The sequence below is a fragment of the Dermacentor albipictus genome, chromosome 3 (assembly GCF_038994185.2).
Source record: "Dermacentor albipictus isolate Rhodes 1998 colony chromosome 3, USDA_Dalb.pri_finalv2, whole genome shotgun sequence".
Lineage (NCBI taxonomy): Eukaryota > Metazoa > Arthropoda > Arachnida > Ixodida > Ixodidae > Dermacentor > Dermacentor albipictus.
This window is the reverse complement of record NC_091823.1, coordinates 182,335,457-182,358,030: the sequence shown is the minus strand read 5'-3', so window position 1 is coordinate 182,358,030 and position 22,574 is coordinate 182,335,457. Positions and strand designations below refer to the sequence as shown.

The 22,574-nt window shown below is 45.5% G+C and overlaps 1 protein-coding gene across 1 annotated transcript in view; it reads right to left on the bottom strand.

Moving 5' to 3' along the window:
- Positions 1-22,574, bottom strand: part of LOC135918083 (DNA mismatch repair protein Msh6-like) — a 564,077-nt gene that overhangs the window by 224,307 nt on the left and 317,196 nt on the right. Inside the window, exons 16-17 of the mRNA XM_065451744.2 lie at positions 17,105-17,174; positions 2,867-2,972 (exon numbers count right to left, since the gene is read on the bottom strand). Of these exons, the coding sequence (XP_065307816.2) occupies positions 2,867-2,972; positions 17,105-17,174 (176 nt within the window). The remainder of the gene's footprint in view (positions 1-2,866; positions 2,973-17,104; positions 17,175-22,574) is intronic.

Below are 22,574 nucleotides of genomic sequence, written 5' to 3'. Positions count from 1 at the left end.
CCTTTCTCCGTCGCTCTTGTGACGCGTGTACCCCTCTCCCCCCCCACGCGGCTCACGGGAAAGGGAAACGTATCCGGCAGGCAAGGAGGACTTCCCCTCGTAAAAAGGTAAAAAGCCTCTCTCTCTTGGGACGCCGACACCTGGACCGCCTGGACGAAAGCACCTGCCGCATCGCGTGAGTGATTTCATTTGTCTGACCCACCCAGACAACGAGGCAAGCCTATTTACTACTATTACTGAGAGGACGTCCCTCTGCGAGTGTTCGCTATTGCTAATAGCAATAAAAGTTATTACCGTTGACACCGCTGGTTGCCTTATTCGTTCCAGCCCGGCGTAGCCGCGATTCCCGTGCTACGGGTTGGGAGTACCACGAAGCAACTGCGTGGGGCTAGATCCGGAGCTCACCTTCAGCCTTAGCCGCACGCAGAGTGGAACCCCCACAATGTGGACCAATCCGTGGTGTCGGATTCGTGGTTGAAATACCACATCTTTGCAACACCATTCAAGTAGAATGCAACACGCCTAAATTTCTGGGTGTCGTTCCACTTATCGCAAGAACTCACGCGGTAGTAGTGCGCGATCCAATCGTCGATGTCATCTCCGCGGAGTCCCGCAAGGACAGGGGGACCGCATTAACGGCTCGTCACAGTCCAAGAGGGCATTGCAGGTGGAGTCGTCCATGTGGTAAGGTTAGAGGCACCGGAAGAGCCGGGGTTGGAAGTTTCCATCATTGTAGGGGTAGACGGGAGCAGGCGGTGTCTGGAACATAGCTCCAGGGAGGACGGGAACACGAGAGGATGTCGGGGTCTTGACGTACCTCCACCACTTTATAATACCAAGACCGACAAAGGTGTTCAGTGCTTTTTATTCCAAAAAGGCAAGGCCCCAGCTCATGCGCGAAGAAGTAAAATAACAGGGAAGATAATGATGGCTATGTACAAATGAAAACAATGAAGTACGTTAATAGTGCTGACAAACTTTTATATAATACTGGAAGTAAGCTAGTGGGCCTATAATTTTTCAATTCTTTAACCTAACATACGTAACTTAACTACACATACGTAACAGGAATGTATCAACAAGGTTCTACTGTAGTTCTAAAATGTGTGACACAAAAATGTAACACAAAGATGCTTTCGACATACAGACAGCTCAGACCAATTCAAGCGACCTTTACTATGAGTACTACAGCTTTGCATAGAATAGTTCCTAGTCACGAAATGCAAAGTTAAGCATTTTTCCCGTTTTGGAAACCCCCTCTACATGGAAGGACCAGCAGCACCTATACTTTTGGCACTGAGACACCAAACGCTTCTGCTGCCTAAAAAGTTTAGTTCACTAAGTGAGCAATCACACTGGATGGTCAATGTTGAACTATGTCTGCGTGCTGAGTTAACAAAGCTCAGCACAACTGATATCGTTAATTTTCGCCATTAATTTTCGCCCACCACCCGCTGCGCCTGCAGAGTACCATATATTCTCAAGTAAGGGCTGCACCTATATATGGGCTGCACCCCCAGCTTGGCAGCCTGAATTTGAGAAAGAAAATTTGGCAAGGCGAATTTTACGATAACTGCCGATTGTAATGAGCTTATCATTGAAGCAATATGCTGATACAATTTATTGCGTGGCTCCTCTCTTGTGCTTCACCATGACCAATCTGCACCTCCTAGCGGCAGCACCGTAAAGCTTGAACGTGCTCTCCGAAATACAAGGTAAGCCAGTGCAAGCGCTGAGAAATGCATCATGTGGCAGCTAGAAGCGCTTCTTTCTGGGCACGCTGCACCATTTAGAAGTGCTGCCAAGAAGTCTGCACACGGCTCCAGGATGAGTAGCGCACATTTTCGTGCGAAAGCTGTGCAAGTCATTCCCTCTCTGGCCACAGAGCCAAAGGTGCATACTCAGTGAACCAAGTTAGCAAGAGGTTCTTCAAAGAGTGGCACATATCCAGTGCATTCATAATGCAGCTTGTTAAAGTGTTGGTGTGCAGGATGTCAAAGGAGTAATAGACGGTAAAAAGCAGCACATACCCAGTGCATTTGTGGTGCAGCTTGCTAAAGTGTCAGGTCACTGCCACTGCCAGTGAGCTCAATTCTACCCAACACGGGAGAAATTTAAATGGTTTTCTAATGTTACATTCTAATGGTCAAAATGCAGCTGGGCTGACACCACTGGCACCAAGTGTTCTCCCACTGCACTGCTGCCACTGCACGCTGCTCTCCACTGCACAAGCTGCGCCGTCGATCGGCAACGCCGTAAAATCTGTGCTTTGTGTGGCTTCGATTCCACAGAGCAGCAGAGAAATTAAAAGGATCTTTTTTGTCATTATAGAGCAGTGTATTCCCGGGGGGAATTACTTAGTTACCAAAGTTGGCTTCAAAGAAGTTCACTGAAGAGTGGTACACATATACTGGCACACTTTCAGTGACCTGAGTTGGTATCAAGAGACTCACTGAAGTGTGGTACATACGCGTGCCATATACCCAGTCCTGCATCTCCAGTGACCCATGTTGGCATCAAAACGTTTTGTTGAAAAGCGTAACTTTAAAGTACAGTGCATCATACGCAGTGAGCCAAGTTGCTCGCTACTCTGCAAAGAGGCTGCATGCACTTGCTGGCATCGCATCCTCACAGAGGGCCAACATTTCAAACGCAACGTTAACGTAACCAACAGAGCCATCAGTGATAGGGATATGTCTTCGACAAATACTGATGCACTACACCCATTTTAGCCCTTGCACTACAGCTCTGTAAAGTTTCTGTGTGCTTTCGGCCTCAAGCTCCAAAGACGACCTGGGACACCATGCTGGAATGGCAACACTCCTGTGACACTACAGTATTACATAAATAAGATTATTACACTCACCAAGCTGTTGAGCTCTGGTCTGGCTTGATTGGCTTGAGGTGGCACATACTTTTCGAAGCTGCGCATTGTCAGAACCTCTTCCTCGATCAGAGACTCGGACAGGTACCTGCACCACCAAGGCACTCATTCCAGGTTTACTTCTTCACACGAGCGCAAGGTGGCTTGACATTCAATTATTACTTTTTTTTTTTTTGCAAGGTAAAACAACAAGTGTCTGTGTGTGGGGCTGCAATGCAACAAGCTGGATGAGAAGTGGTGTCAAGTGAATGACAACAATATCTTGACTTGGGCCAGTCTTGAAGTGTTCTTAACCAGCACTATAGACGAGGACAAAAAGCTGTGTACTTTTCGTCCATGTCCATAGCGGTGTTTTAAGAACACTTAAATGAGAACTTTAGCATCAGTTCCGTCTCGTTCAGAAAGACTTCTCCGACAGCTGAGGCCAGCAGACGCGACCCTAAGCTGTTTAGTGTACCTTCATTCATTCGTGACTTGTGAATTCCCGCTAAGCACTGAAAGTTTTTCTTTCTCCCATTTTCTTTTTTTTTCCATATTACTTTTAAGTGCAGTTTAAATTCGCGACAATATATTGTGTACCCAGCCGCATTCATGGCCGCATGCGTACGGGAGACTGAAACTACGATGTTAGAACCATTGAGAAATACTATGTTATGTCGTGTCACCTCTTGCAATCAGCAAAACCTGTATATTGCAGGTAATTCAAGCATGTTTCTACGCATTTAAGATACACGAAATGGGCGGAAACTGGCTCTACTGGCATAGTTTGCGCTGGCTTTCTAGTGAGACCCACCCACCAAAATTAAATAAAAAATTGGCACGCAATGAGAAGAGAGAAAAGTGATGACAAGGTTTGCAGGATCATGCAAACAGTAAGGGAAAAAAATAACATATTGACAGATGTTATAAAGTCCACATACAGTTTTTCATCATGTTACCCTACCTAACACAGTCGTAGTGTTAGGTAGGGTAAAGTGCAGTGACCATAAGTGAGTTAGGGCTAGGATTCACCTCAATTTGAAGAGAGAAAGAGTAAAATTGGTCATGAAGAAACAGGCCAGCCTAGACGCAGTAAGGGTAAAAGCAGACCAATTCAAGTTGGCACTTGCAAAACAAATATGCAGACTTAGAACAGAGAGATGAAGATGACATAGACGTAATGAATGAAACCTTAACTAGGCTGGCTTCAGAAACAGCCATTGAAGTGGGCAATTGAAGCAGCCATTGAAGTGGGAAGTGGAATAATGCACCAAGGCAACAAGTAGGTAAGCTCTCCCAAGTAACAAAGAACCTGGTAAAGAAACAACAAATAGTGACAGTGTACAACTCAAAAGATCAGACAGAATTCGTGGAACTGTCAAAACTAATCAACAAGAACAAAATAAGGGATATTCGAAACTATAGCGTGAAAAGGACTGAGGAAGCAGTAAGAAATGGGCGCAGCCTGAAATCAGTGAGAAGGAAACTTGGCATTCGACAAACCAAGATGCATGCACTGAAAGATAAGCAGGGTAATATCATCAGCAATCTCGAAGGTATAGTAAAAGCAGCAAAAGCATTCTATACTGTTAGTGGAATCGGAAGCCAAGGCTGGTAACATAGGGGGAGATGGCGGCCACGAAGGAAGGCAGTCGTCACACTGTTGTGAACTCTTTTTTGTTTGTTTTATTTATCTATTAAAGAGCGCCATTCCTTAAAAATCTGTGTATCTGCGAAGAAATTCCTAACAGCTCAGATACGGGATAAACAGAAACCTTCATGGTGAAGCGATCCTGGAAGCTGTCGTGTTGCGCCGACGGTGATACTCGCCGACTTTTCAATGGACACTGCGTTGGTGCCGTCTTCATGAGGTACTGACTGTAAAAGGGACCCCTTGTGTTGCCTTGAAAACGTGCATGCGGACGCTCTGTGTGACGTCTACGAAACGCAACAGTAATGTCTTCATGAGGTACCGACATCGAAAATGCAAGTCTTCGTGCCGCCTCAGAGACGTGTGTACAGATGCTCTGTGTAACGTCGGTAAGCTTAGATGCTTAGCTGGACGCAAAAAACTGTGCGTACGTCTAGGGAAGCGCCTAGACAACCCCGAAGATGGCAAATGTTGGCGGAACTCACGAAATGATGCAAGTTTTTGCTGGAGCAAAACTGGCAGTTACTAGAGCTCTTCGAGAGGAAACGTGAAGCATTCCACGTTATCCTGGACCTGAATAAAGCTATCTACAATTTCGACAGCAAGGGCTCGTCCCACGAAGCCAGGGTGTGGCTGTAGAGTATCTATTCTATGGCGGTCTTGGACGGCTGGCCGCACAGGTTCAGACTAGAAAATGCCAGGCTTCACATGGAAGAACCTGCCCCATTTTCGCTACAGGCCCGTGTCGATTACCTCGCTACTGTTCTGCCATACTATGAGTACCAGGTGGCGACCACGAAGCGACGGGAGCTGCCACTTTTCCGCGATGAATCAAGAATTCGACAAGGGAGGCAATTCCAAAAGCGCCCAGTCATCTCCGCGGCGCCCAGCCATCTCCGCGACGAATCAAGAATTAGACGCAGGTGATGTCATCCCCCTGCCCCGCCTGGTTCCTGCCGATGAGGAGTTACCGAAGGGATTTAGGGGAGAACCGGCCCATTGCGAGAAGGGAGAGTCGCTTCGAGCCGCCCAGTCGGTCTGATGTGCTCTTACGACTACCTGTAGGCTATCATCCACTATTTGTAAATATTGTATAAAGTTTTTCGTTTCTTCTTCGTCTGCGGAAAGAGTCCGTCTTTCGTCCTCGACCCTGAAGTCACAACAGTGGATGGCAAGCAGTGGGATTTGAAGCCAGATAATGCCCGCTACACCTGGCATTATCTGGCTACATTGGAGGGGGTGAGTGCCTGACATTTTCCTTTCGCATCGCCAGACATTTATCGCACGCATAAATGCTAAGGACCATTGCTCAAGTATTCTGAAAGGGTTGTAGTGGTTTTGTCTTAGTTCGCTTCAGACCTTGCATAGATTTCCGGCTTCGGAAGCAAAGCTAATTTAGAGGCAAAACCGGAGACGAGCCATCAGATCACGATGGAGAAGCACAGGACACAGGACCTTCTTGATGTTTGTCAGGAGATGGGCATTTCGGTTGCTGCGGCAAGGCGAAAGAAAGCCATCTTGGACGTTACGAGGGCACAAGAGGTAACTGAGGAGGAAGTCGAACAGGTTCGGTGTAAATTCTTGAGAGGAGAAGCGAGAAAAAAATTCGTGAAGAGGAGCAGAAAGGTGCGAGGAGGAAGAGGAGAGAGAAAGGCACGAAGAGCAAGATTATGCTCGTAAAATGAGAGAACTGGAAATAGAGCAAATTCGAATCAGGTCAGTGCATTCAAGTTCGCTTTCCGGTGGAGATGATACGCCTAAACTGAGAATACAGGACCTGATGCTACCGTACAGAATAGAACGACAGAAAGCTGAGCTAGTTGGTAAGGATTCATTATGCAAAAAAGAGGTGAGGCGTGCAGACAGGACACAAGAGTAGAGAAGTGGAAAAACGAACGCCAACAATCAACTGAAGGGAGCACAGGGGCGAAAAAAGAAAGAAGACACAAAACTCATCTGCGCAACCTCAGGAATGGTAACACCACTTGTCAGTCGGGTACACGTGCCAGTCTACGTGAGAGATAACTGTTAAGGCACTTAATCTCTTCCTTATGTAAAGTAATCAAAGGCTGACTCACGCACGCACTTCCACCATTATAGATATGCCATGCCTCTACCCTAAGACTCGTATCTTCATTCTTATGCCTGTACAATATCGCGCATTCATCTAACTCTGGCGTGCAGTTACAATCTTACAATCTTGGCAATGTAGGAAAATATTAGATGGCGATCCACTGGTTAACGACCTTTTATGTTCCATTAGCCTCTGAATGATACACCGTCCCGCTTGATCTATGTAAAACTGGCCACAGCTAAGGGGAATCTTATAAACCACACCCATACGACAGTCAGTAAAACTGTTGTTCTTATTGTGCTTCACTGGACAAATATATGTTCGTTTTTCGCCTTTTACCTGCTCCTTTTTCCTCTGTACGGCAGTGCATATCTTACCTAGCTTATTGGGAGCAGTGAAAGCAACATTAACATCATATCTACTTGCAACTTTTTAAGCCTGTGCGACACTGAATGAATATACGGAATAGCCACTACTCTTTTCTTGCTATTACTGCTTTTTGTAATCACGTCCGTCCCTCTCGAAACTGACTTCTTTAGGCTCTCAGCCACAGTGGCCACTACTACACTAGGATAACCTGCTTCTAATAGACGCCAGACCTGCGCATTAAAACTAGCGCTCATTTTGTGCACGCAGGATCTGGTGAGAGAAGACTTAAGGCACGACATGGCAATTCCGTTTTTCACTACTTTGGAATGCTTGGATTAAAGGTTTAGCAACGGCTTTGAGGATCTTGGGGAGTACTGACAACAAACATGATTTTGTTCGAAGACCAAGGAAATGTCAAGAAACTGAATTACGCGTCACTGAGGAAACTCCTTGGTAAACTTTAATCCTTCTCCATAAAGTTTAAATAGCTCAGCAAATGAGGTAGCAGCAAAATCGAATTTTTTCCTACTGCACAAAATCAGGTAATCTGGAGAACAATTATCTCCTTCCGTTACAACAAGGAAAGCCATATTTCGTCAAATTTCAAAGAGCAAATCGCATTTGCCAGCATTAGCCAGTCAGATGAAAATCTGAGGCTGCTCGAGCCATATATGCAGGAGGTTATGATGAACGGGAAAATGTGCCAGCAACTTCGCGATTCTCCCGACAACATGGATGTTACTCATCTGTCCTGTGTTTCTCCCGGAGACTATACAGTGGAATGCGTCTGGATCAGACAAGTCACAGAAGAGCAGAGCGCGTGCTTGCCAGTTGCTAGGGTAACCCTAGGAACTGGCGGGGTTACGCCCACTGGGGGTTTGGCCCACTGAAGGGCAAAGGCCTCTCCCATATTTCTCCAACTACTCCGGTCACGTACCAATTGTGGCCATGTTATCCCTGCAAACTTCTTAATCTCATCCACCCACCTAATTTTCTGCCGCCCCCTGCTACGCTTCCCCTCCCTTGGAAACCAGTCCGTAACCCTTAATGACCACAGGTGATATTCCCACCTCATTAAATGTCCTGCCCATAGCCATTCCTTTTTCTTGATTTCAACTAAGATGTCATTACCTCGCGTTTGTTCCCTCACCCAATCTGCTCTTTTCTTATCGCTTAACGTTACACCCATCATTTTTCTTTGCATAGCTTGTTGCATCGTCTTCAATTTAAGAAGAACCCTTTTCGTAAGCCTCCAGGTTTCTGCCCCATACTTGAGTACCGGTAAAACAGAGCTGTTGTACCCTTTTCTCTTGAGGGATAATGGCAACCTGCTGCTCATGATCTGAGAATGCATGCCAAACGCACCCCAGCCCCTTCTTATTCTTCTGATTATTTCCGTCTCATGATCCGGATCCGCCGTCACTACATGCCTTAAGTAGATGTATTCCCTTTCCACTTCCAATGCCTCGCTACCTATTGTAAGCTGCTGTTCTCTTCCGAGACTGTTAAACATTACTTTAGTTTCCTGCTGATTAATTTTTAGACTCACCCTTCAGCTTTGCCTCTCCAGGTCAGTTATCATGCATTGCAATTGGTCCCGAGTTACTAAGCAGGGCAATATAATCAGAGAATCGCAAGTTACTAAGGTATTCTCTATTAACTCTTATCCCCAATTCTTCCCAATCCAGGTCTCTGAATACCTCCTGTAAACACGCTGTGAATAGCATTGGAGAGATCGTATCTTCCTGCCTGACTCCTTTGTTTATTGGGATTTTGTTGCTTTCTTTATGGAGGACTACGGTGGCTGTGGAGCCGCTATAGATATCTTTCAGTATTTTTACATACGGCTCGTCTACACCCTGATTCCGCAATGCCTCCATGACTGCTGAGGTTTCGATTGAATTAAACGCTTTCTCGTAATCAATGAAAGTTATATATAAAGGTTGGTTATATTCCCCAGATTTCTCTATCACCTGATTGATAGTGTGAATATGGTCTATTGTTGAGTAGCCTTTACGGAATCCTGCCTGGTCATTTGGTTGACAAAAGCCTAAGGTGTTCCTGATTCTATTTACGACTACCGTAGTAAATACTTTGTAGGCAATGGACAGTAAGCTGATCGGTCTATAATTTTTCAAGTCTTTGGCGTCCCCTTTCTTATGGATTAGGATTATGTCAGCGTTTTTCCAAGATTCCGGTACGCTCGAAGTCATGAGGCATTGTGTATACAGGGCGGCTAGTTTTTCTAGAACAATCTGCCCACCATCCTTCAACAAATCTGCTGTTACTTGATCCTCCCCAGCTGCCTTCCCCCTTTGGATACCTCCCAAGACTTTCTTTACTTCTTCCGGCGTTACTTGTGGGATTTAAAATTCCTCTAGACTATTCTCTCTTCCATTATCGTCGTGGGTGCCACTGGTACTGTACAATCTCTACAGAACTCCTCAGCCACTTGATCTATCTCATCCATATTCGTAATCATATTGCCGGCTTTGTCTCTTAACGCATACATCTGATTTTTGCTTATTCCTAATTTCTTCTTCACTCTTTTTAGGCTTCCTGCGTTGCTGAGAGCATGTTCAATTCTATCCATATTATACTTCCTTATGTCAGCTGTCTTACGCTTGTTGATGAACTTGGAAAGTTCTGCCAGTTCTATTCTAACTGTAGGGTTAGGGGCTTTCATACATTGGCGTTTCTTGATCAGATCTTTCGTCTCCTGCGATAGCTTACTGGTATCCTGTCTAACGGAGTTACCACTGACTTCTATTGCACACTCCTTCATGATGCCCACAAGAGTGTCGTTCATTGCTTTAACACTAAATAAAGTCCTCTTACTGAGTTAAAGCCGAATACCTGTTCTGTAGCTTGATCTGGAATTCCTCTATTTTCTCTCTTACCGCTAACTCATTGATCGGCTTCTTATCTACCAGTTTCTTCCATTCCCTCCTCAGGTCTAGGCTAATTCGAGTTCTTACCATCCTATGGTCCCTGCAGCGCACCTTGCTGAGCACGTCCACATCTTGTATAATGCCAGGGTTAGCACAGAGTATGAAGTCTATTTTATTTCTAGTCTCGCCATTCTGGCTCCTCCACGTCCACTTTCAGCTATCCCGCTTGCGGAAGAAGGTATTCATTATCCGCATATTGTTCTGTTCTGCAAACTCTACTAATAACTCTCCCCTGCTATTCCTAGAGCCTATGCCATATTCCCCAACTGACTTGTCTCCAGCCTGCTTCTTGCCTACCTTGGCATTGAAGTCGCCCATCAGTTTGGTGTATTTTGCTTTGACTTTACCCATCGCCAATTCCACATCTTCATAGAAGCTTTCGACTTACTGGTCATCATGAGTGGATGTAGGAGTGTAAACCTGTACGACGTTCAATTTGTACCTCTTATTAAGTTTCACAACAAGACCTGCCACCCTTTTGTTAATGCTATAGAATTCCTGTATATTACCAGCTATATCCTTATTAATCAGGAATTCGACTCCTAGTTCTTGTCTCTCCGCTAAGCCCCGGTAGCATAGGATGTGCCTGCTTTTTAGCACTGTATATGCTTCTTTTGGCCTCCTAACTTCACTGAGACCTATTATATACCATTTACTGCCCTCTAATTCCTCGAATAGCACTGCTAGACTCGCCTCACTAGATAACCCTCTAGCGTTAAACATTGCCAGTTTCATATTCCAATGGCGGCCTGTCCGGAGCCAGGGATCCTAAGCACCCTGTGCTGCGTCGCAGGTCTGACCGCTGCCGTGGTCAGTTGCTTCGCAGCTGCTGGGGATTGAGGTCCGGGGTTTGATTGTTGTGTTCATATAGGAGGTTGTGGCCAAGTACTGCACCAGGGTGGCCAATCCTGCTCTGGTGAGGGAGTGCGTTACCGGTTCTGGTCACCGGGATCAGGCCACACTCCAGGCCTGTTTATGCAATTTTATCAACACGCGGATTTATTTTTTTTAATCCGGCGGAAAATTGCGCGGCACCGGGATTCGAACCACGGACCTCTTGCACGCGAGGCGGGTGTTCTACCTCTACGCCACCGCTGCAACCTGCGAACTGATTGGTTCGACTGTGTTTCTGCTCGATCAGAAGAAATTTAACTACTACCACAGCTCATATGTGACAGTTTGTAATGAAGTGGTCCTCGATTATCTCAAAGTGGGTAGGCCAGATGAGAAGTGCAGGTCGACTACGATTGCTCATGTTGCAGTGAGCCTAGATCCTGCAAATGTGACGGTTAGATCGTGCTTAAATCCTGCGAATGTGTTACCGATTCGCTACAGCTCTCAACGAACACTCGGGGGAGGCCCAGCTATGCACACTACTGTACACAGTGGGATGCCAAGCCTGTGAAGTCTTTGCTACATATCGGCTGACAGACGAAGAAGAAAAGAGTTTTGATGCTGTTAAGCAGTAGTTCAAGTCATCTCGTCATGGAGCAGAACATTATTTAAGAAAGCGCCTGCTTTCACGGACGCCAGCAGTGGCCAGAAGAATCGCTGGATCAGTTCGCAACTGCACTTCACGTGCTGGAAGACCACTGTGACTTCAGGGATAGGAAGAAACGACTCATCCGGGACAGGATTGACGTCGGTCTCCGTGATGCGCAACTGTTCAAGACCCTACAGATGGATCTGCAGCTTACTTTGGCTACGGTGCTGGCCGGAAACGACTCACCTCAAGGAAACCGTGCGGCAGCAGCAGCAGCAGAGCCTTCAACTGGAAAGTGTCCACACTGAGAGCTCGCCAGAACTTCAGGACCAGGGAGCCAGCATGGACGCCGTAGGCCACGAGAAACGCCCACAGCACAACAGAGGATGGTGCGCCTACTGCGCTGGCTACGCCAACGTGAGGTTGCTGTGCCCGGCCAGCTTTAGGCCAGCTTTAAGCTTTAGGCTCTCTGGCAGGTGCAAAATGGTTTTTGAAGCTGGTTGCCTTCTCGAGGTTCCATCACATATGACTAACTAAAACTCTGAAGAGCTTACCAAAACTTGACTGTTTTACCAGGCTACCATTTGGAATTACATCCGCTCTGGAGTTCCAGAAAAGATTGCCTGAAATCCTATGAAATCCTAAAATACAATATTCTAAACCTGCCAAGTGTTGTCAATGTCATGGATGGCATTTTAGTGTGGGACGACATGAAAGCCCAGCATGATGAACGGTTAGCGGATGTTATGTCGGGCCTAGCTAGCACAAATGTGACTCTGAATAAAGAAAAGTGCCTTTCTTTGAGATAGAAATCAAGGGAACATATTTGTGTACTAGATTATGTATCATGTTCTTAAAAAGCACCCAGTTGTGTTCAACAGACCTACCCGAAAATGACGGCAAGAATGTTTAAATGAAAAAGCAGGGTGTCTACCAGTTGACATTTCCAAATTCCCTGAGTTTTCCAGGTTTTCCCTGAGCACCTTTGCGAAATTCCCTGAATAAGCCAGAACTTTGTTTTATCTCAAGACAGGCTGACACCACGTTGCCCGATGCTGTCACTCTCTAGTAAACATGCTGAAACGAAAAAATGACTTAATCCAGTTTGAATAGTAAGGAGTAATATCTATTTTATTTAAAAAGAAAACAGAAGGAAGGTGTTAGTAAAATGCACAGCGAAAGCAATGGTAAAGCCCATTCCAAATTGAGTCGAACATTTTCAAATACGAATGAAAAGGAGATGCATACATAAGTAAATATTTTTTTAATATAAGCTATTTCTGTCAACTGATAGCAAGCTCATCTGTATGAGGTCCTGAACTTTGTCACAACTAAGGCTCTCTCTCAGCAGCTGCGAAGTCAACCTAAACTGTCCTGACATACTCTCAGCCCGTACACAACATCTCAGTGTTGGGTTTCACTGCTTAAACAATTTCTTTTGGTTTGGATGAAGGACACCTGTGTCTCAGCGTCAGCCATCACTTCGTTTTTTTTAGCTCAAGCTCCTTCAAAAAGGCGGTGGCACCCTTCCTTTCCCGTTAATTCCTCAGTGCGTCGGTCCTCTTTGTTCTCATCCTCCTTCTACTACGCTTTCACCACATGGATCATCTGAAGCATCCTCTTGGTCAGTTGTACAGTCAACATTTGATTTTTCGGACTTCCGAGAGGCCGCAAAAAAAACTGAAAAAAAAAAACGGGCAGTCTGAAAAAAATTAATGCATGTCTTTAACTGCCTTTAAGGGCTAAAATTACCACAGGCACGTCTGAAAAAGCTCTGAAGGCCTGCCAGTACGCTTATTAGCCATATCAGGGCTTGTACTGCGACAGGAGACGGGGTGCACGCATGTGTAACTAAGGAATACATACTGTGTCCCGTGACAATTGCCCCCTTCCCACGCTTGTTATGCTTCACCGCCTAACACCAATGTATGAGGCGAAGCTAACTTTCGGAGACTGGCATTACGCAACACGCTGTGCTCTGCGAGCTTCAAAGCCAATCGCGAGGATTACAAAGGCGGAGTCGGTGCCATTGGTGATAGCGACGAATTATTTCAATGAAAAACACGGCACCGCACGGCAAGAAGCTTAATAGCTAAAAAAAAAAAGAAAAAGCAGCTAGGCCTAACGTTGCCGCGGTGGTGGTTAGGGCTGCCAGCGGATCTGCCTGCGAGAGTGCCGGTTCGAGGCGGCGAGATAATCAAAATAGCGGCGGTGGCGGCTTTGATTAATGCCATTTCAGACCTGCAGTCAGGGCTATATACATTGACTATATGGAGTACGTGGTGGTGCCACAAAACCGTGCAAATTATCGGGCATGTCCAAAAAATCGGGCGTCTAGAAAATCGCTCGTTAATTACTCTGGCAATACATCGTGCCGATGACACGGCGTCAATGACGATTTGTTGCGATTCCTCTGTTACTGGAGCCAGCATTAACACGACTTAATTTCGCTCCCTTTCAATAAAGTTACAGCTAATTTTCCCTGATAGAAGCACAAATTCCCTGAGTTTTCCCTGGGTTTTTCCAGACTGTTCAAATTCCCTGAGAATTCCCGGTTTTCCCGGTTGGTAGACACCCTGAAAAGTCATTAAGCCCATTATTGATTTCTTTATAATCGGCTCTATTATAATCACAAATTTGCGTGGTTGTAGTACCTTGAAATGCTAATGGGACATTAAGGTTAAAACACGCTGGCGGGCTAGTTGGTTAGAATCCATGGTAGAGTGTACAAGCGCGACTTGGACGAGGACGAAGAAAGAAACAGATACACAGACACAGCGCTCCACTTTCAACTATATATTTTATTTTCGCACGCATCGATAAATATATACCGTGCGAGCGGAAACAAACGTGACAGCAAAAAAGAACATTGAGTGGTACATTTCGTTGAACCGGACACGTGTGCAAGGCAAGGGAAAAAAAGGGGAAACAAACATCTACTACAATTGTCCCGAAGACAAGCCAAGGAATCGTATCTCCTTTTGCGAAAGTGATACCGAAGGTTTGCTTACGCACTTTTGCTGTAATTTTGCTATCTCGTGTGCCTCTACAATCTCCCTCGTCATCCTGCTATGAGCCTTATACAGAACGGAAGTGCTTTCAAACATGGGCTTGCAGGAACAATCTCGGCAGTGAACGCCCAAGTGACCCGAGATTACCTTATTGACATGTATTGATGCTCCCTTAATCTATCGTTGATGCATCTGCCGGTTTGACCAATATACGTGTTTCCGCATGAAAGTGGGATGGCATAGACAACGTTATGAGTACAGGTTACAAATTGTTGGCGATGTTGGGTAGAACATGAGGGCCTTCTGTTATTTTCTGTGTTAACCTGTTTGCATAGCTTTTGCATAAACCTTTATACTTTTATCCACAAATGACATGCTGGAGTTATCAGCCGAGAGGCAATAAGCCTGTCCTACCATTTCATTCTGCTCATTCAAAACTTGTAAAACGCGCAGTAGTGACATCGTGTTTCAACAATTCTTTGACGAAGTCATGTGACCACAAAATGGAAGCCAGTCTCAAAGAGCAGGCCAAGCGCCTGGCAGATTCTGGTTACCCGATGCGCATGCTAACTTCTGTCGCGGAGGGCTTAAGCAAAAAATGCAAAAACGCGTCGAATGCAAGTAGTACCAATACTAGAGCAAAGAAAGTTGCTGTGGTGCCATACATTCATTGCATTTCTCATAATCTCAGAAGAATAGCGGCGAAATCGGGAGTAGACGTAGTTTTCTCTGCCCCTGAGCGTCTACAGAAGCTATGCAAACAGGTTAACACAGAAAATAACAGAAGGCCCTCATGTTCTACCCAACATCGCCAACAATTTGTAACCTGTACTCATAACGTTGTCTATGCCATCCCACTTTCATGCGGAAACACGTATATTGGTCAAACCGGCAGATGCATCAACGATAGATTAAGGGAGCATCAATACAATGTCAATAAGGTAATCTCGGGTCACTTGGGCGTTCACTGCCGAGATTGTTCCTGCAAGCCCATGTTTGAAAGCACTTCCGTTCTGTATAAGGCTCATAGCAGGATGACGAGGGAGATTGTAGAGGCACACGAGATAGCAAAATTACAGCAAAAGTGCGTAAGCAAACCTTCGGTATCACTTTCGCAAAAGGAGATACGATTCCTTGGCTTGTCTTCGGGACAATTGTAGTAGATGTTTGTTTCCCCTTTTTTTCCCTTGCCTTGCACACGTGTCCGGTTCAACGAAATGTACCACTCAATGTTCTTTTTTGCTGTCACGTTTGTTTCCGCTCGCACGGTATATATTTATCGATGCGTGCGAAAATAAAATATATAGTTGAAAGTGAAGCGCTGTGTCTGTGTATCTGTTTCTTTCTTCGTCCTCGTCCAAGTCGCGCTTGTACACTCTACCAGGGACATTAAGCTCTAAATGAATAAGCTTGTGGTCACTAAAACCATCGAAGTACAGAAATTTGCCAATCATTTCAGGTGCACTGCAGAAGACAAGATCTAAAACGTTAGAACCACGTGTTGGTTGATTTATGACTTGAAAAAAAAAAAAAAGAAGTCTAAAGTAAGGCTGATAAGCTCCGCTGAACTATGACATGAGGTTGACAAATTCCGCCAGTCAATGTGCGGGAAGTTGAAATCACCAACCAGGTAAATGAATTCAGCTGGGCATGTTTGGATGGCAGAAGTAATACTGGCATGAACTTTAGTAATGAAGGAAAGATCAGAATCTGGCGGTTGGTAGCAGACGCCAACCAATACCTTGACCGATGCCGTTGCACAGGCGGCCCACGCTATTTCCAGAGAAGAATCACTATGTACGTGGTACGAAGCAAGCGCTTTCTTAATGGCGATAAGGACACTGCCACCTCCCTTAACAGAACGATCACGCCTGTGTATGTTATAGCTATTTTCGTTAGGGAAAATTTCATTGTCTATTACATCTTTATGAAGCCAGGTTTCTGTATGTGCCACAATATAGCTGTTAACATCATCCAAAAAAGAACACACTTTATCACGTGCAGGGGACATCCCGTGCGGGGGACATCACGGGGGACACACGAGCGCTTACTCACAACTGTTTTATTTTCGGACGGTTGTGAGTAAGCGCTCGAGTGTCCTTTTCACTGTGTCCTTGTCAATTGTGCGCACTAAATATTTCACTATGAATTCGCACCTACTCCCCCAACTATTAGTTCTGCTGCAGTACATGTGACATTGTTCATGTTTTTTTAGCTGATTTCACCTCTTATGTTATACCCGCTCATGGGGTCTTCAAGGAAATAAAATGAAATGATACGTGGACATTGGGACATGATTTAGATGTCCCACGAACAAAGTGTTTTCACTGGGTAGCAGCCGCCCCCCAACAAGTATACTGACGGTTCATGCACGGTTTTAATCTCCGACAACGAATGGCCCTAATGATGGAACAAATATTTTTTTCTACTTAACCTGCAAAAACATTCTTTTTTTTCATTTTTTAAATTTTATCCACCTCAAAGCCTTGGCTCAACCAATGTTCCACGTTGACCTATATTCCAGCTTATACAATAGCATGAAAAAGATGTTGAACGAAGACACCTCTCAGCATAACAAAAGTACTTTTTTTAATAAAATGTTCAGTTATCCTTAAAAGAGCGAAAATTGGCATTTCTGGTGAACTACAGCCACAAACTTTCACTCACGACAACTGCCGCCGGTATGATGGACATAGACTCACCAAATGCAGGCACCTAATGCCTTCAGAGCAAGACAGCCATCGTCTTGTGGAGTTAGGTGTGTGGGGTCACCTGCACAAATTAAACAGACAGCTGTTTGTTCAAAGAGGAAAACCAGCTGCCACAGGGGTAACAAGCACCACCAGGAAACTTGGGACTCTTGCATTGCAGTCTTTCTAACCATCTTTGAAGGACGCACAGAGGAGTGACAAGCAAGCATACACATAGAGTGCTGACTTTCAACAGGGGTGAGACGGCCGAAACTGGATTTGGAGCAATCTTTCGAGCCATACAATTTTAAGCATGGGTTCTTAAAAGTGGTTTAACCCAGGGGTACCGCAGACCTCTGCTCGGGGTTCCGCGAACCACTGATAAATATTCCCTGCTTCCGTGCTCGCCAAGTCGCTAAGATGGCGAACGCGAGTTGTGCTCAATCCAAGGAGCCTCCATTTTCCAAAGTGTCAAAAAAAGCACAATATAGGACGTAAATGAAGCACAGGAGCTGCACAATCAATTTTCCCGCAGCTTGTATATAAACACAAATTGCGTTTGTGTTTATGCACAATTTGTGTAAAACACAAATTGACGTGACCAGCCTCCGAAAACAGGCAGCACGCCTCAGCTTTTATGATTTAGTGTCGGAAGCCACAACTAACCCTCAGGTGCATTTTTCCCATTCGTAAATAGGTGCCGCTAGCATGCGCCTAGGTATACAGGGAAGGAGTGAAAAAAAACACATAAAGGGCACGGAGCAGCACAACAGTTTTCGTCCTAGTATAGCAGCTCGACGAGCACAGCAAACAGCCGAAGCAAAAGAGCAAAAACAGTGTTAGCATATTTGAAACAGAACAGCGCGGTTTTCACGGGGACAAGCAGGGAGAAACGACACAGACGAGCGCTGCCATCGTTTCTCCCTGCTTGTCCCCGTGAAAACCGCGCTGCTCTGTTTCAAATATGTCTTACCAACTCGCCCAAACGTCTGTTTTAGCGTTAGCATCCAACCGAAATGGAGTGGCAAAGTCCACATCACCATAGTAATCAGCGGAAATTGCATGTGTTACGCGAATGACAGCAATGCTGGAACGCTTCATGCCTAATTGTGCCTTTTCTGTTTCGTATCCAGATTTTCTGGACATGAGCGTTTAGTTGCCGTGAGTGCCACCACATGGTGTACTGACCTTAAGCTTTTGAAACTTCGCGCAGTGATGAGGTAAACAAAACAAATATAAAATAATTAAAAGCTATCTCTGCACACTGAACATCACCACAATGCTTGTCCCATATCAGTGCTCGTGATAAAGCCTAGCCGCTCGTCGTGACGAGCAATGATTGAATCTGGACTTTTTATATGTTTTTCTTTTTCTTTTTGATGCTACAGAGCAAACAAGCTAGCGTAATCGTCGGAAGAACTCCGCAGCAGCCTTTCTTCAGTTGGCACACATTCTGAGTGTCCGAACATCACACAGTTTCTACGAGAGACGCTGTTGTGCACAGCTTTTGATTGTGACCTACTGATTTAGTTAAAGTGTCGCCAATTACTTCTATAGCGACTTTGCTATCTGCACTCATGATCTACTGCAGCAGCTGCAGGTAGAGATGTGCTCAAGTATTAATATGGATACATGGATATGTTGATTTTGCACCTTGAGGCAAAAGGCACAACACAAGAATTGTACAAAACGTCCATGTGTCGTCGTCTGTTAACGTGCTATGGCCAAAGCTGCTCACAATATTAAGTAACATTTACTGGCCCCTGGGCCAGGTACACCTTTGGCTGTGACATATATAGTACTTGCAGTTAGTTCCCAAACTAGTCTCCTGTCATGGTTATCCACGTGTGTGAAGGAAGACCCCTATTTAAAATTATTGTGCAGAACTATATGCGGGATTTTTCTGTTCTCCATGTTGACTACCATGTTGCCATTCCACTTTCATAATATAGCTGCAATGTAGACTTGCAGATATTTATAGATAGATTTATATAGATGTATGATTATAATTATTTAGAGATTTATAATTATAATTAATTATAGATTTATAATTATACAGATATATAATTATATTTATTATAGATTTATAGACAAATTACAGAAAGTAAGCTACTTCAAGTATCTAGGCATAACGATAAGTGAAAATTTAAAGTGGGATAGGCACATTCATAGCTTATGAGTGCAGCCGAGAGAAAAATGTGGACTTTACGCCGGAAACTAGGGAAGGCAACCACGACAGCGAAACTAACCGCCTATTTGACACTTGTAAGAACAACTTTGGAATATGGCTGTATCGTGCGGCACCCCTACACAAAAAACCAGATAGCAACGATTGAAAAAGTACAAAGAAGGGCAGCTAGATTTATTCTGTCTAGATATAAGTCCACGGATTCAGTCTCGGGGATGTTGTCAGAACCTAAATTACCCCAACTGCTAGAGCAGCGAAGAGTTGCTAGACTTAAGTTCCTCTATCTTTTGCGGGGTAACTTCTTTAACATAATCACCGGATTGTACATAATGAAGCGCTTGGCCCGAACATTAAGAAACAGCCACAGCGAACAACTTACAACTCTCCAAGCTCGGATCAACACATTCAAATATTCTTCCCACGAACAATTGAAGAATGGAACTCGTTGCCACAGCACATAACGCAAACAGACTCTGTCAGTTTCTTTGAAAAATCAATACACTTTTACCTTGACCTACCAAATTAACCACGACAGCTCGTTTGTAGCGAATTTCACCTACTTGGAAATATGAATGTTGCTGTGTGTGCTTCTACTACCGCATTTGTACTTTGTTGTGAACCGCAGGTTGTGCGCACTAAATTTATTTTGTATTTGCATGTCTGCAAGGCTGTGATTGCCAATGCATTTACTGCATTGCAACAAATATTTTCCACCCTGTAACGGCCCAAAAATGGGCTAACAGTATTAATAAATGAAATGAAATGAATGCCGTAAGGGCTACCCACATACTCAAAGACCCCGCGCACAACTCCTGACACTTACTTGTATTCAAGAGTTGTGTGACTTCCAAGGACATCTTTAAGAAATGTTAAATAATAAATTATGGGGTTTTAGGTGCCAAAACCACTATTTGATTATGAGGTACGCCGTAGTGGGGGATTCCAGAATAATTTGGACGACTTGGGGGGGTTTTTTACCATGTGCCTAAACCTAAGTAGACGGGTGTTTTCGCACTTCGCCCCCATAAAAATACGGCTGCCGTGGCTGGGATTCAATCTTGCGACCTCATGCTTAGCAGCCAAACACCACAGCCACTACGCAACTACCGCAGGTAAGAAATGTTGGCAGTTCAAGGAAGGTGAAAGTCGGCTTGTGAGACAATTTCTTCACCTTCTCATTGCGCGAGAACCGGTACGAGCCGTCGAAGAATGCCACCGTAGAGTGCACAGTATCTAATGTGATGGAGTCCGCATCCAAAATTTCAGACCCGAATCACTATGTAACGACTGATGGCTAGGCATCTCGCTTATATGTGCAGTCGCCAGATAGCTGCCAGGCGCTGGCGTCGGCCACAGGACCTACCTGACCTCTCTTCAACACTTGCCGACATTCTCGCTTCATTTTGCACCATCGGGTTTCAGCTGAACTGATTTAACAGCCAATTTATTTGTCCCAAAATTTGGCCACTCTGTCAATGTGACAGTGACAGTGACAAGAACTTTATTGGATTGTCCTGAGGAACTTGATTGGGGGGAACCGAAGGCTCCCAGATCAAGTTGGTGGCACGGCCCACGACGGGACAGGGAGATAGTGACTCTCCGCGACGTCGCGGGCCCTCTGGACGGCCTGTAGTTGGCTTGGGAAATCCGAGCTCCTCAGCAAGGCGTCCCACTTGGACTTGTTATGAAAGTCGGAGCCCGCATTGTACGGGCACAGCCAGAGCATGTGGTCGAAGGAGCAGCATGCGTGACCGCATTTGGAGCACGATTGAGGAAAGTTTGGGTCTATCCAACTAAGCGCTCTCGGAGTGAGGTACGATCTCGTCTGTAAAAGCCTGAAAGTAACAGCCTGAGCCCTGTTCAGTTTCGGACTGGGGGGAGGGAATTTTCTCCTGCTGTGTCTGTAATGTGACGTAATTTCGTGAAAGGTTGTAAGTTTATCTTTGAAGGGGCAATCCTGCGGGAGAACCGGACTGCTAGCTCTGGCGCGGTTCGTGAATTCACGCGCCAGGCAGTTGGCCCGCTCGTTAGGGTTGCAAACCGCTCAGTTAGTTGCATCGTCCATGTGGGCCGGGAACCATGCTATGGTGATATGACCTGCAGTTTCTTCTCGTGTATTAATACGAAACCATCTGTTAACGATGTCGGCTGCGTGTTTACAAACTAGAGCGGACGAGAAAGCCCTTACCGCCGTGCGCGAGTCGGAGAAAATGGACGCCGGGCCTTTTGCGGCTTGAAGAGCCAAGGCTATCGCGGTTTCCTTCGCCTCGTTCGCGTGTTTGGCGTAGATTGATGCGGCGCTGATAAGTGTTCCGCGCGCGTCAACGACCGTGATTGCAAACTTGTCTTCGCTGCCATATTTGGCGGCGTCTACGAAGAATGCATCTGCCCCGTAAGGATCTATTCGTTGAAGGATGGCTCTAGCCTGCGCTCTTCTGCGACCTTCGTTACATATTGGGTGGATGTTCCTCGGCACGGGCTCAACCTTTATACCTTCACGGGCTAATTTAGACAGGGGGTGTCGGTTGAGCGGTGCCTGTATAGGGAGTTGACCAGCTTCATCAAGAATTTTGATTCCCGGCTTAGTTGACGAAAGCCTGGAGATCTGTGCAATAAACTGTGCTTCAATTAATTCGTCTGTGGTATTGTGGACTCTGAGTTCAACTAATTTTAATGTGCTAGCGGATTGTGGAATACCGAGTAATCTTTTGACGCCGGACCTGATGAGTGTGTCGAGTTTGTTCTTTTCAATTTTGCTCCACTTGAGGTACGGTGCCGTGTAAGTAATGTGACTGATGAAGAAAGCTTGGAAGACCCTGAGTAGGTTGTCCTCCTTGAGTCCCCCCCTTTTGCTTGCGATTCTAGTTATGAGTCTTAGTATATTTTTCGCCTGCACGCTCAGCTTGTTTAGAGCTTCTGCATTGCAGCCTTTGGCGTTGATTAGAAGTCCTAAAATTTTGATGGAGTTCACCCTCGGAATGGGGTGCGCTTCTCGTGTTGTAATTTCGACTGGCAGCGTTTCCAGAGGCTCGAGGTTCCTAACGCCCTGCATCGACTGTCTGTAGAGGAGGAGTTCGGATTTGGTCGGTGACAGCTTGAGACCCGTGCATGTAAGAAATTCTTCCGTTACATCTATGGCCGCCTGGAGAGATTGCTCTAGATCGGCCAAAGATCCCCCCGGGGACTAGATTGTGATATCGTCTGCATAGATTGCGTGGCCTATTTTTGGGAGTGCGGCCAGCCTTTCAGAGAGTTTATGCATGGCGATATTAAATAGTAGCGGGGATAGGACCG